This window comes from Giraffa tippelskirchi, chromosome 10 (genome assembly GCF_054371585.1).
Source record: "Giraffa tippelskirchi isolate mGirTip1 chromosome 10, T2T-mGirTip1v1.2.pri, whole genome shotgun sequence".
In the NCBI taxonomy this organism is placed as follows: Eukaryota; Metazoa; Chordata; class Mammalia; order Artiodactyla; family Giraffidae; genus Giraffa; species Giraffa tippelskirchi.
In genome coordinates, this window is record NC_137284.1 from 13,177,103 (window position 1) to 13,191,398 (window position 14,296).

General features: G+C 47.9%; 1 protein-coding gene across 10 annotated transcripts in view; it reads left to right on the forward strand.

Annotated features, from left to right (window-relative positions):
• Positions 1-376: 376 nt before the first annotated feature.
• Positions 377-14,296, forward strand: part of NFRKB (nuclear factor related to kappaB binding protein) — a 31,040-nt gene continuing 17,120 nt past the window's right edge. For 4 of the 10 annotated variants that reach the window (XM_081534033.1, XM_081534036.1, XM_081534037.1 and 1 more), the window contains exons 1-9: positions 377-455; positions 2,807-2,962; positions 5,430-5,631; positions 10,592-10,719; positions 11,364-11,538; positions 12,067-12,168; positions 12,782-12,855; positions 13,678-13,762; positions 14,098-14,278. In XM_081534033.1, coding sequence (XP_081390159.1) covers positions 2,828-2,962; positions 5,430-5,631; positions 10,592-10,719; positions 11,364-11,538; positions 12,067-12,168; positions 12,782-12,855; positions 13,678-13,762; positions 14,098-14,278 — 1,082 coding nt within the window. In that variant the 5' untranslated portion in view covers positions 377-455; positions 2,807-2,827. Of the gene's footprint in view, positions 1,083-2,794; positions 2,963-5,429; positions 5,632-10,591; positions 10,720-11,363; positions 11,566-12,008; positions 12,169-12,781; positions 12,856-13,677; positions 13,763-14,097; positions 14,279-14,296 lie in introns of those variants that run through there. The other 6 variants (XM_081534034.1, XM_081534040.1, XM_081534038.1 and 3 more) reach the window with 4 other exon arrangements.

Here is a 14,296-nt window from a genome sequence, read left to right on the forward strand (position 1 = left end):
CAAAGATTCTTGGATGGAAAGTGCTCAAGGTGCCGGGAGCAGGGTATTGCGCTCTGCAAACGTTAGCTAATAAAACTGCATTCACTCACTCATGGGCTCCGGAGCCTCAGCTCGCGCCCAGGTAAAGACTGGCCACACCGGGTTCGCCCTCCGGACACTTCTAAGCCTGGTGAGATCAACGAGCCAGACACCAGCCCGCCCTCCAGGGTCCAGCCCTGCGGGCTCTCGAAACTACAGGCTGTGTGCCTCGCGAGCTCCGCCCCGGCACCTCCGGCCCCGCCCTGAAAGCCACGCCCCCAGCACTTCCAGGCCCCGCCCTGAAAGCCACGCCCCTTCCGCCGCCCGACCACGGAGCGTGCACGCACCGAGACGCCTTGCGGGAGCGAGCGCGTCCGGTCCGGGAGCCCGCGGGCTGAGAGGTGCGGCGGGTTACGCGACCGACTCCCGCGGCGCAGGTGAGGGTGGGCTGGGGCGGCGAAAGCGTTGAAGTGTTGTGTGGGGAGCAGAGGGAGGAAGCGAGCGGCCGGGCCTCCGAGGGTCGCTGCTCCCTCGAGCTCGAGGCAGGGGAGCGGGCGCGGTGGGAGCCGGGCGGCCTGGGTGGGTGGGGGTTAGGGTTAGCGCGGTGTGGGGGAGGGGCCGTGGGCGCGGAGGTGGCGCGGGACCCGGGCCTGGGGGCTGCGGAGGGGTTTGCAGTTTGAAGCGGGCGGTTGTCGCGGCCGGAGCCTGGGGTTTAACTTCTGTGTTGGGGAGGGGCCGGGAGGGAAGGCTCTCCCAGATGCACGGGAAGGGCCTTGAGGAGAGAGGCCTTCCTGGTTAGTCAAGCGGTGCAGGAAGCCGCAAGAGTTAAAAACCCTAAAAAACCCTTGGCTTCCGGGGTCCCGACCCTTTGGCAGCTGCCTGCTTTTTTGTGTTTTGAGATTTTCTAAAGAATAGTTGCAGGGCAAAGGTTGCCACTCGGATAGGTTACATTTAGCGATCCGTTCAGTGTAACTGAAGAAACTGGTGAGCCGTTTGTGAAACAGGTGGTTCTCCTAAGAGTCAGATAAAACTGCCGCTGGTAACCCTCTTCAGTGCCAGTTCTGGTAAGAGGGCTTTATTCTGAGCATCAGGTTGCATCTACTTTTTTGTTTTGTTTCTAAAAGTTTTGTTAAAGGCAAATGCCATGTGCTTTCTCACCGGTGTCAGTAGTTTAGGCATCAGAAGTGTTAAAGATGCCGTCCTTCATCGTGTACTGAAGGGTGGTATAGGACATAGTCCCCTGGGGACCACGCAGCTGCTTTGAACAGGAGTCTTTCCACTGTATCATTATGTAGATCTGACGTCTCTTCCAGATAACTTGAAATAATTAGCGGAAAGGTGCTTGTTTTAACAGTAATATTACAGGCCTGCTCTGTATCCTTTGAGAGTTTTTCAGAATAAGTCATTACATGACTGCATTAAGTTATATAAATGCATCCATCTGGAAATGATTCACTGCAGGCTTCCAGGATTGGGAATAACTGTAGAGAGGACCAGAGGACCAGGTCCTGCTCCTCTTCATCTTAGATAGGTAAGGAAATTGATAGCTAGTTAGGTAAGATGTGCTCAGAGTCGCTGAGATGAGACTAGGAGTTTGGTGTGTATTGAATCTGTTTTTATTCCTTTCCATTTGGTAGGAATCAGAGTTTGAGAAGGGATTTAGCAAACGTTTGTAGAGTGGTTGAGTTCAGCCTCCCCTTGGACCAGTTGTTAATAACTATGGCCTCTGCTTTGCACCTAATTCCAGCCATCAGCCTTATGAGATGCTCTCTAAAAAAATTCTCATATGTATATTTCTAGAGGTAGCCAACAGTGTTCACTTATTACAGGAAGGAGAAAAATAGCTTATATTTGCATGGTTATACATATCAGCTGAGGTGTATTGGCCACTGACTTTTAGTGTTAAGAACATGGATTTGCAGTCATGCACACCTGAATTTCAATCCTGCCTCTGGGGTTGGGCAAGTTGCTTATCTATTCTGATTCTAGGTTGTAGTATCTGTAGTGCAGATGTAATAACCCTGTCTTGCACACTTATAAGAATTAAAGGCCTGGCACTTAATAGGCCCTTATTAAGTAACTTAGTGTTACTTTCTGAACTTCACTAGTCTCTGGATTTTCAGTCAATTTTTTCGTGAAGGAACAGCAAAGAGTTGCTTTAAAAAACAATATTAAGTAAACTAGACAGCGTGAGAGATTTCAAGTGTTGGTTGCTCAGTCATGTCTGACTCTTTGTGACCCCATGGACTGTAGCCCACCAGGCTCTTCCATCCATGGAATTCTCTAAGCAAGAGACTAAAGTGGGTAGCCATTCCCTTCTCCAGGGGATCTTCCCGACCCGAATATCAAAACCTAGGTCTATCTTGCATTGCAGGCAGATTCTTTACCACCTGAGCCACCAAGGAAGCCCCAGAAGTAGTGAAAGTGTTAGTCCCTTAGGGAAATCTAAATGGTGGACTCTGATCTAGTTATCATTTAATCTGTCAGTCTCATTTTGCTCGTGTGTAAAATGAAGGTATAAGAAATTCTGTTGATTGGGGAGTTGCTGTAGAAGTGTCCTGAGTTTGGGGGAGACCGGCTGGATAAGATGTGAAATTCTGATGAGGTTGTGGTGAGAGGGAGGCAGAAGAGCTGTGTAGCAGTGGTTAGGGTTTAAGGATAAGGTAAAAGAAGAAATTAGAGATTGACTATTTTCTGGGTTGGATATTTTGTGAAGGAACATTAGTGTCGACAGATCCTGGGATTTCTGCCTTTGTGTCTCATGGTCTGACTGCACGGATTTGTCTAGCTTACCTGTGGAACGTAAACAATGGATTCCTTGGACCACATGCTGACGGATCCCTTGGAACTGGGCCCGTGTGGGGATGGCCAAGGCTCGCGGATCATGGAGGACTGCCTCCTGGGGGGCACCAGGGTTAGTCTGCCTGAGGACCTTCTGGAGGACGTGAGTAGTGACAGCCACGCCGTTGTTTCCTTCTAGGAGTTCTTCTCAGCCTTTTCTACACTCTGCAGGTTTTCAGTCTTTTGTGCTCCCTTTTCTCTGATTTTCTACGTTGCAACCAGAGCGATGTTTTAAGTGTAAATCGGTTTAATATTCTGATTAAGGAAGAAAGTGTAAGCTGCATTCTACATGTTTAATAACATGTTCACTCGATAATATGGCATAAGCCATATTTTAACAAGACAATTTTCAACAGTTCGCTAGATTTTTTTTTTTTTTTTTAATTATTTGGCCGTTCGGCCTGCAGGATCTTAAGTTCCCCAAGCAGGAATTGAACCTGCATCACTGTGCAGTGGAAGCAGAGTCTTATTAACCACTGGGCTGCCAGAGCAGTCCCAAGAAGTTTTATATTTAAGGACAGAATTTATGTGTATCTTTTATATTAGATGTTTACCCAAGTTGTGAATCACGATACACGATGCATACATTATCTGTCCATAAGGTAACCAGCTTTCTAGTCAATTAATAGTTCATTTCTTGAGATAGTATTAATAGTGTGCTTTTGACCCCTTTTCACAGTTGAGCTGTGTAGTCATCATTGTTAAGGTGGCTACCATTTATTTAGTGCTTATTATGTGCAAGGCACTAGGTATGCTGAAACATGTGTTTATTTGTTTATTTTGCCAAAGTTCAAATATACGGACAGGTATAGAGTATCATATGGTGAACATCCATGCATTCAGTTTGGGGAGATACTTTCATTTAGTCATATTTGGTTCAGATTTTTCTTTCATCTTATGTTAAAAATTGTAGATAAAATTAAAGCCACCATTTTGCCCGTATTGCCTCCTTTCCCAAAGTAACAGCTACTGAACTTGGTACATGTCTTTCCCACCCATGTTTTTCTTTGCATGCTCTTTCAAGTAAACCTCAGTATGTCGTTCAGTCAGCCAGCAAGCACTTGTTTTACCTAAGTACCTGCTCTACGCCAGGTGCTGAGATGCCAGTAGTAACGTGGTGTGTAGAAGCAGGTTTGTGCGGGGAGGTCTTAGACAGGGAGCCGGAGGTGCTGTGTTGCCTGCCTGCTAAGACACCTGCAGGTGGTTGATTTCTTGGTTGTCTCCTGCTTACACCCTTCAGTGTCTCCCTATTGTCTATCCTTGTCACTCAGGATAAAGTGACAAGTGCTCACCGTGTTCCTAGGTCCCTTGCTCCCATCTTACTGTCTGCTGCTTCCCTCGCCCTCTCTCTTCTTGAGCTTCTTGATGTTGCCTGGACTTCTGTTTATTTATTTACTTACTTGGTTGAATCAGGTCTTACCTAGGGTGAAGTGGAGTCTTAGCCGATGGACCACCAGGAAAGTCCCCTGAACATTTTTTTTTTTTTAATTAAAAAGTGAAAGGTGTCTCACATAAGAATATATAAAGTGCACACATACGTATATACACACATATATATGCAGTTTAAGCAGTAATAAAACACCTGTGGAACCCCCACTTGAATGCTAACTCTCCTCTTCTTCCCCTCTATTGCCCCTAAAGGTCGCTGCTGTCTTTTGTTTTGTAGTAATTATTCTTTTATTAATCTGGGTTTTGCTCTGTGGGTTTTTAACCCTTCTGCCTAGCACATTTTCCTCTTATCCCTTGCTGTCTTAGATGTCACTTGGTATGAAAGGTGTCCTCTGAGACCGTAAGTCTGGGAGGTGTGCTTCTCCCGTGTACTCACGGGTAAACTTCCGCTCCATTGAAATAGCTTGTTTAATTGTTCTCCCTCCAGACGGTATGTGCACTCGTCCATCTTAGCACACAGCACGTAGGATGTGTCCTGTACGTAACTGTTGAGTGGAGAACAGACCCGGTCCTGCTGCTTCGGGTTCTCAGCAGATGCCCTCAGTTCTTCGAGTTCTTGCCTCCCACGTGGACTTTTTCTGCCCCTCGTCTTGAGCTGAACTGAGATGTTCACCATCCTATCCCCTGTTGGCAGAAGTGGTTTCTAAATGAGATTCTCTCTGCTGAGCTCATTTTCCTGAGGATTATTATTTACTGCTGGGTATAAGATTGTGGTTTATATGTAATCTTTACTGATCTCTCAAGTTTTTTTTTTTTTTTTTGCTGTCCTGTGCGGCTTTTGGTATATTAGTTCCCCAACCAGGGGTTGAACCCGGGCCCCGGCAGTGAAAACACGAAGTCTTAACCACAGGCCTGCAAGGGGATTCCTGACAAATCTCTCAAGATTTCAGAATTAAGTAAAGATCAGTGGAATTTTAGTTTGTTTAAAAAACTAAAAACTTGGATGGTGTTGATAGTTGCACAACATTGTAAATGTACTTAATGCCACTGAACCATACACCCTAAGATGGACAGAATGGTAGATTTCATGTTATGTGTATCTTACCACTTATGCACAGAAAACTTAAGAACTTTGTTTTTTTTCTTGTTGGCTTTCCTCCTGCTTTTCCTGATTCTCCCAGCCCGAGATCTTCTTTGATGTAGTCAGCCTCTCAACGTGGCAGGAAGTGCTGAGCGACTCGCAGCGTGAACATCTCCAGCAGTTTCTGCCCCACTTTCCTGAAGACAGCATGGAGCAGCAGAATCAGCTCATCCTTGCCCTGTTCAGTGGGGAGAACTTCCGCTTTGGGAACCCTCTGCACATCGCCCAGAAGCTTTTCCGAGGTGTGTAGCCCCACAGTCATGTCTTTAGAGGCACGGGGGTGGGAACACGCCCCTTTCTGTGCGTACTCCTTTCGCGTTACTTTGCTTTTATGTGCAGACATTGTCCACTCAGTCAGACTGGTTTCAGGAAGCACTTTGCTGCCTAGGCTGTTCTTTTTTTTAATAAAAAATTTTTCACTTAATAGGAAACATAAATCATAGTAGGTATTGCTCATTGATTTGCTATATGAACCCAGCTGTGTAGCCATGACTGAGATTAAGAAGTAAAATATTAATAGCATCTTGAGGACACCCTTTATGACTAGTCTTCAAAACTCACTAAAGACAGTTTACCGTTTGGTTTATCACACATTTGTATATGTATGTGATGCCCATACACTTTTTTTCTGCAGAAAAGTTGACACTTTCCCACCAGGCGCTTCAGCATGTAGTGTATCTCTTAGCAAAGACATCCTTCCACATAATCACAGTGTTAATACCACACCCAAGAAACATCACAGTGAACCAGTAATAGCATAGTACCCCTTGTTCAGATTTTCCCAGTGGTTCAGTGTCCTTTGTGGTCAACTTTTAAATCCAGGTTGCGCTCGTGGTTTGTGTGTGGTGTGTGGATTTCCTGTCTTTTAGCTCCCTGAATCTAGGACCTTTTTTCCCTTGTCTTTCAAAATACATTTGTGACAAGCCCAGGACACTTGAATTGTAAAATGTCTTGCTTTCTGGGGAGTTACCATGTTGCTTCCTTACGATATAAATGGGTTAAACATTTTGCCAAGAAAGGAAATGGGAAATTTCATCTCCCCACCCCACCCCCACAGGGGGCATGTGATGTCAGTCTTTCTTTTGATCACTTGGTTCTGTGGTGTCTGCCAGGCCTACTGACTGTAAGGGCACCTTTTTCCCCCTGTAATTAATATGCAATCTCTAGGGTTGTATTTAGGGACCATGTGATAATCTTATTTTCAAAAAGCTTTTGTTTTCCCCAGTGGTTTTAGCACCCACCAATCCTTTCCTAAATCCGTAATTACACTGGGGATTCCAGAGTGGGTTTGGGGTTACTCTGAAGTCCCCGTTTGCTCCCTGTCCCATGGAGAGGAGCAGAAGGTGCTTCTCCCCTTCCCGCTTTCTGGGATGACTTTGCTTTGGCAGGAGCCCCTGAAAAACACCACCTCTTGAGTTTTGTTAAACTGGACAGTTTGACAGCTGCAGAAATATTGGAGAGAAAAAGCTTATCATTTCATACCTCATTATCTTAGGGGTTCAAACGAGTGTTCCCTTCTTTGGTGGTTTATTAAGGAGGATTTCCCCTCTGGTTGGCCAGGGTTTATGTGGCAGAAGCCAGAGTCTCAGGTGAGAGTTAGGCTGGTAGGCCTGGTTGGTGGTTAAGGCCATGTCAGGGACTGTCTGTGACGCTGGCACGTTTCCTTCCGAATCAAAGTGATGGTTCTGGTGAGGATGCAGACAAGGAACGTCGAGGGTAGGAGTTCTGTGACTCTCACTGTCCTGCATCGTGTTTCAGGTCCAGTGTTGATGAGGATGGCTGCGTCACCATGGTTACTGTGGTTATGTGTCTTGACTGAGTTGGCATTGCTGCCGGTGATCTCTTACCTTTGGTTTTGTTTTCTTGGTAATGTTTTAAATAGACTCCCTTTTCTTCTTAAGCCCAGATGCTTGTCAGGCTCCCTGGTCTTCTGTTTCTGAGGAAAGCCTCATCAGTCAGGGACTCAGCTTCCCAGCTGTAGCCACACCCCAGCTCACTGTGGTCATTGCCACCTCACCTACTTGTCTTGGAGGAGGGACCTTTCTTCATTTAAGGCTGACCCCCGCTCCTGCTCTTCTCATGTTTTGCGTCCTCTGGGACCTCATTTCTTAGCAGTTGTTCCACCGCGTGTATTTGCTGTACTTGTTCTTTTTCAGTCTGTAGATGGGGTCAGGGATCTCACACTAAAAAAGTCATTAACCATCTGTCCCCTTCATCGTCTTTTGTCATTTTCCCTTTTCTCCAAACTTCTGAAAAGACGTCATAGCGTGCAGTCCTTGGGGGGCTGTCCCCTGTACCTGTCAGCACCTTTCTAAATGTTAAACTTCACACCTACAGAAAAGTGACAAGAATCTGTAATTGACATCCACATACTCCTCACCAGGTTCACCAGCTATTAACATTTTGCCTCATTTATTTTCTTGTCCTTATTGTGCTTATTACCACTATTTTTAGTTTCCCTGAACCACTTGAAAAATCCTAATTTTTCAGCATTCATCTCCAAAAAGCAAGAACATTCTCTTAGGTAACCAGAAGCCTGATCATTTCTGATCATGTTCAGAAATACATAAAGTACTGTATTGAATTTAAATTCTGAATGTCAGTATGGAATTTAACACTGTTATGCTACTGTGTGGCCCATATTCCTATATTGCTACTTGTTCCAGTGCTCATTTTTTCCTCTGGTCCATATTTCTTTTCAGTGAAAATGCAATTTGCAGACTAGCAGATGATTTTCAGTTCTCTTCTTAATCCATCCGTAATGTCTGATGTCTTGACCATAATGTCTGATATCTGAAGTGAGACCTTCGCCTCCCTACTTTGCACTCGTGGCCCTCCAGTTCCTGACTTCCTCCTAGGCCTTGCACACCCTTCCAGCATACCCCTCTCTGCTGAGTCCTCGTTGACTCACTGTTCCTGCCTCTGCTCCTGCCATTATGCCCACTCTCCCTCCTTATTTGCCTGCTCCCATCTACTAGCTCTCCTCTGGGAGCTCTTATTGGGGCTACTTCAGACACTGTCTCCACACAGCCACCAGCGTGAGCATCTCAGAGTTTCAGTTTTTAGAATATTTGCCAATTGCCTTCACTTGGAATAAAATCCACCGCCTACCAGGCTTTTTTGCCCTCTTACCAACCTCACCCAGGGCTGTACTTGCCTTTTCCACTGTTCTGTGGCTCAGCACGGTCAATAGAAATACTACATGAGCCACATATTCAGGTAAAAAACTTCCAGTGACCACATTAAGAATACTAAAAACAGTTGATTTTAGTGATGTGTTTTCTTTAGTTTGATGTACTCAGAATTCTGTTTTAATAGAGCATTTGTCTGTTGTGGTTGTCAAAAGTGGGGGAAGCTAAAGACTGAAGGAAGGTCACGTCAGAGAAGTAAAGAGGTAAAGAAGTAGAATTTTCATCTAGTTCCTGTGTGTCAGCATCAGTAGCATTAAACTCTTGCCTCTTTTCTTAAAAGTCAAATTCCCTATTTCTCTACAGCAGGCAGTGTTACAATGTGGTGGCTGAGAGCTTGAGCTCTGGAGCTGGATGGCCTGTTTTCAGACTCAGTTTCCCCTTTTAGCTGTGTGACCTTGGACAAGTTATGTAATTTCTCCACGCCTCAAGCTCTTCTGTAATGTGAGAATGTAGTGGTATCTTCTTTATGCAGGGAAGGGGGGTTGTGAAGATGAGGTGAGTTCATATATGCACGGCCCTTATATGATGACAGTTACGTGTCAGGTGCTGTTCTACGTGTTTGCTGTTATTGATCATGTCGGAATGTCATTAAGGGCGGTTCGAATAAAAACAGACATTTTGATGCCGTGTTTTAGCTTTCTGAGATTAGCTGTTCCATCTGTCTCCTTAAGTTCACATTGTAGCACCCTGCTCAGATCTAATATTCCAAAATGGACTTCTCTCACCATGGCTCCCGCGATGGCACCAAGTTGCCTGTGTCGAGTGATCTGGGTACCACGCTCCTCTTCCTGCCCCAGCATCCAGGCTGTCAGCAGGTCTAATCTTTGTCCCTTGAAATACATCTCAAGGCTCTACTGCCGCTCACTTAACCACTACTTAACTGATCAGCTGACATATGCCTTCTTCAAGGTTGTGGAGGTACAGTCATGCTCTTAATTCTAATAGGGGAAAACAAGATGATGGATAAGCAAGTGTGTCTTGGTGTTACACACTGCAGAGACTAAGGAAGGGTAGTGGGCCTGGGAGTGACACGAAGGAGCTGTCTTGGGTGGTAATTGGGTAGGGTTTCTCTGATGAGGTGCGTTTGGACAGAGGCTGCGTGAAGATCTGAGGAGCAAGCTGTGAAGACAGCTTGCTGGGTCTTAGCAGGAAGCCTTGCAGGTGGAGGGGACTCTAAGGAGTAAGGCCTCGAGAAAGTATGGTGCACTTGGGAAATAGCATGGAGGCCAGTGGGGCTGGGGTGGAGGGAGCAGAAGGGAGGCTGGTGGAAGAAGAGGCTGCGATGCACGGGGCTCACACAGCAGGGTCTATAGGCCTCCTGGGGCCTCGGCTCTGCCTTGGGTGTGGGGAGATGAGGTGGGACCAAGCCACTGTTGGCTCACCTGGACCACTGCAGTGGTGACCGTCTTTCTCTTTTGCTCTGGGTTGTGTTATTCTCCTGCTTCAAACCTGTAGAGTTCCCCAAGCTATACAGTAGGTTCTCATCATCTATCTTACACATAGTGGTATATATATATATCGATTCCAATCTTGAAATGTTCTAAACATAAGAAAAGTTGAAAAACAGTGTATACAACGCACACCCATGAAACTGACCGATGTTCATTAGTTGACGTTTCCCACGGTTGCTCTAATCAGGCCTCATTTTATGTCACTGCCTCTAGGGTGACTCTTCTTGCTGTTGAGTATTGTTCCAGGCTGGTTCCTGCACAGCCTCAGGGAGTCGAGTCCCGGAGTGTGTGCTTCCTGTGTCTCCCCGCCCCCCCGCCCCTGTCTGCACGCTCCCCTCCCCCAACACCGTCCCCTGGTCAGTGCAGAGCTGTCGCCTCCCCAGCCCACGTGGACGGTGGCTGACGTGGCTGTGCCTGTTCTGCAGACGGGCACTTCAACCCCGAGGTGGTCAAGTACCGGCAGCTGTGCTTCCGGTCGCAGTACAAGCGCTACCTCAGCTCCCAGCAGCAGTACTTCCACCGGCTGCTGAAGGGCTGACGTGGCTGTGCCTGTTCTGCAGACGGGCACTTCAACCCCGAGGTGGTCAAGTACCGGCAGCTGTGCTTCCGGTCGCAGTACAAGCGCTACCTCAGCTCCCAGCAGCAGTACTTCCACCGGCTGCTGAAGCAGATCCTGGCCTCGCGCAGCGTAAGTGTCCCCCTTCCCGGGAGCCGCGCGGACACGCAGCTGGTGACCTGAAGGGGTGGGGCAGCAAGGAAAGACCATGAGGAAGGAAGCTGCCTGTCCACCCCCAAGACGGCCTTGTGCACCCTTCCTTCTTAAGGTGCATTTTCAGACGTGTCGTGGTTTCAGAGATGTTAGGACAGAGGGGAAAAAAGAATATGTCTTAGAATTGATGAAGTGTCGTAGCTTCTTTATTTACCCAGAGAGGTGGCTTTCAGGTCCATGGTGGGTCGTGCAGGAGAACCAGGTTGCCCTCAGGTTCATGTCTGGGGTGCCTGAGGGGAGCCAGGTTTAGTGGCCCCAGGTCAGGACCAGCCTCGGGAGGCCTCGGGGTCAGGTAGTTGTGGCCCTTAGAGGACCTGTAAGTTTCGGAGTGGAATTACTTAGGTGTCTGGTGTAAGTATTCATTCTTGATGGAGTACCTCTCTGGTTTGGGATTTTCCACCATAATCAGTACAAGCCCCTTTTATTTGAACATATTCATCCACGAGCATCTTTGTGATCGGAGGGAGGGAATTGAGCTTGTTGAAGGAGAGAGGGAAGCATGGACTTGGGGCACTGGCCAGGGTAAGCTGCCAGGACCCTGCCCTGTCCCGGTCTGGATACAGGACCTGCTGGAGATGGCCCGGCGGAGCGGCCCCACCTTCCCGTCCCGGCAGAAGCGGCCCTGGCCGTCGCGTGCGCCGGAGGAGCGGGAGTGGCGCGCCCAGCAGCGCTACCTGAAGGTCCTGCGGGAGGTGAAGGAAGAGTGTGGGGACACGGCGCTGTCCTCCGACGAGGAGGGTGCGTGTCCTCGGGCCCCCGGGGCTGGTGTCCCATCTCCAGTGCCGCTGCTTGTCCGACTGGAGCCAGTGGGCACCGTTTCCCCACCCCCGCGATGAGGAAGCCATCCCTGTGCTCTGTGGTCTGTCTGGGCCGGGGGTGGGGCTCGGAGCCCCTGGTCCTCGGGCCCTGAGACACTCCCGCTGGGCGGCTGTGACTGCAGACCCCTTCGCCCTTGGCTCTTGGGTGCACCTGGGCCTACTGCAGGCTCTCTGGTTCTGCCGGCTGCTTGAGAGGACTGCTTCCCTACAGGAGGGGCGTAGTGATCTGGCCTCCACAGTGACCCACCTCTGTGGATGTCTCCTCCTGCAAAAGCTGCTTACGTGACCTGAGAGCTGCAGTCTGACTGGGAGGGGTCCGGAGGAAGTGCTGGAACCTGGCTTCCCGCTTGTTGGCTTAGCCATCTTGAACCCAAACAACCACTTGGCCAGACTCCCCTGCCGGGGTCCAAGGCCATGTTGGATTTACAAGGAAATTTTTCTTTTGAAGATCTTAGCTCGTGGCTTCCAAGCTCCCCAGCACGCTCCCCGAGCCCTGCTGTGCCCCTGAGGGTGGTGCCCACACTCTCCACCACGGACATGAAAACTGCAGGTGAGCGCTGGTCTGGTGCCGGGGTGTGGACCTGGGGCGTTGGGGGGGGTCTAATGGGGGGAGCAGCACTGGCTTCTTCCTGCCAGAAAAGAGCAGTGTTCCTTAGAACTAGGAGGTTTGGAGAAGTTTTTGTTTGGCTCTACTTTTTAACAAATAGGCCAGCTAGCATTCCTTCCTTTACTCTGAAAATTTCCCTTAGGAGTTGATCAGCTGGCATTTTGGCCTAAAGAAAGCAGAGTCTTAAATTAACAATACTAAGGAACAGTTTAATAATAGAACAAGAGAGGTAACCAGAGGCATAACAGTTTCTTGGCCTGTCCATGGAATTAGAGAATATTTTTAATTGGATAGGAATCAAAGAAGACCGTGAAGAAACTTCTAGGTGTTTCAGGAGCAGCTGAGTATGGAGATTATTGTTACTGACCAGGTTACAGAAGAGCTGCAGAGTTGAGTCAGTGACTGTTCCTGTTTTAAGACTGTGGTACTTGTAGCACACGTGTCAGAAGGGAAACCCAGAAATGTCTTACTTTTGAATACTAAAGTGGCCAGGAAAATGTGAGTCAGCCCTGTGGAAATAAGGACTATCCATGTGGTTCAATTCCTTTTCTCTCAGATAAAATAGAGCTGGGGGACAGTGACCTGAAGATAATGTTAAAGAAGCACCACGAGAAGCGGAAATACCAACCAGTAAGATTGGAGGGGGTAGTGGGTAGGTTGTCAGTCTAATCTCCGAGCGGGTGTCCTGAGAACTGTACAGGGAGTCACTACGTCCTCAGTCCCCTTTCCTTGTACTTGTCAGAGGGCAGGAGCGGCATGGAGGCCCAGGAACACCAAAGATGGCGAGGAGAAGACAAAACGCTTTGACTTCATAAGACATGTTCACCATGGTGTCTCATCTAGTCTTTAGGACAATACTGCTGTGTAAATCATTGTGTCCAGTTAGCAGGTCTCAGAGAGGCCAGGGAGCTTGTCTTCTGCCTGATGGCTAGCAAGCAGCAGAGCCAAGCAGCAGAGTCTTAACTCCTCCCACATTTTATGTTTCTGTTCCTCCACACCACCAAATCAGGGTAACACCAAGCCAGAGAGTGTAGTGGAAGAAGGAAAGGCAGTCCTAAGGCGGAGGGGTGAGATGGGCGGAGTCTCCATGGAAGTTAAATCCAGGTTCTGTCTCTGTCTTTTCCACTCACTGTGATGTTGGGTGAATCCCTTCATTTCTCTGAGCCACATTGTCAGTCTTTGTAAAATATAGCACCACTTAACAATACTATTTGAAGAACATATAAAGAATGCACAAAAGCTTTATGAACTGTAAATGCCACACATGAAAGGTTCTTCTCTGCCCTGTTAGAAAGAGCAGTAGTTTTTCTCTGTGTACTTTTTAAACTCAACACAGTTTCCTCAAGCACATCTACCATCTAATTGTGTCTGTTAGGTGCACGGGCAAAATCACCAGCAGTGTCTAGCTCCTCTCTGGGGCCTTGATAACACATCCCTGAATATCGTGTCTAGGATCATCCGGACCTGTTGACAGGGGACTTGACTCTGAATGACATCATGACTCGAGTGAACGCCGGCAGGAAGGGCTCACTAGCAGGTAAGAACATCCTGCAGAACATCCGACTGGTGTCTGCTCATACAGGCCTCTGCATAGCGCAGAAGGAAATGTGGCCACAGCCTCTTCCTTGCTGATGATCCTTGTTTCGTTATCACCTCTTATGGATTTGTAGGTGGAGAATGGTTATTAGATCAGAAGATCATTGGCTTTTTAAAGCACTCATTGGATTTGGTTTTAAAAACGAAACTCTGTCTTATTACTGAGGCTTTTCTTTCATTTACTAGCGGGCCTTGGGAAAATAATAAGCAGATAAGCTCCATCATTTCCTGATGTAGAAGTTGCACTTTTATGACTTATGTTGTTTTTTCCCCCAGCCCTATATGACTTGGCTGTCCTTAAAAAAAAGGTTAAAGAAAAAGAGGAAAGGAAGAAGAAGAAAATAAAATTGATCAAGTCAGAGGTAGAGGACCTGGCTGAACCCCTGAGTGGTCCCGAAGGGCTCCCACCCCTCTCGCAGGCTCCATCCCCACTGGCCATACCTGCCATCAAGGAGGAGTAAGTGAGCAGAGGGGT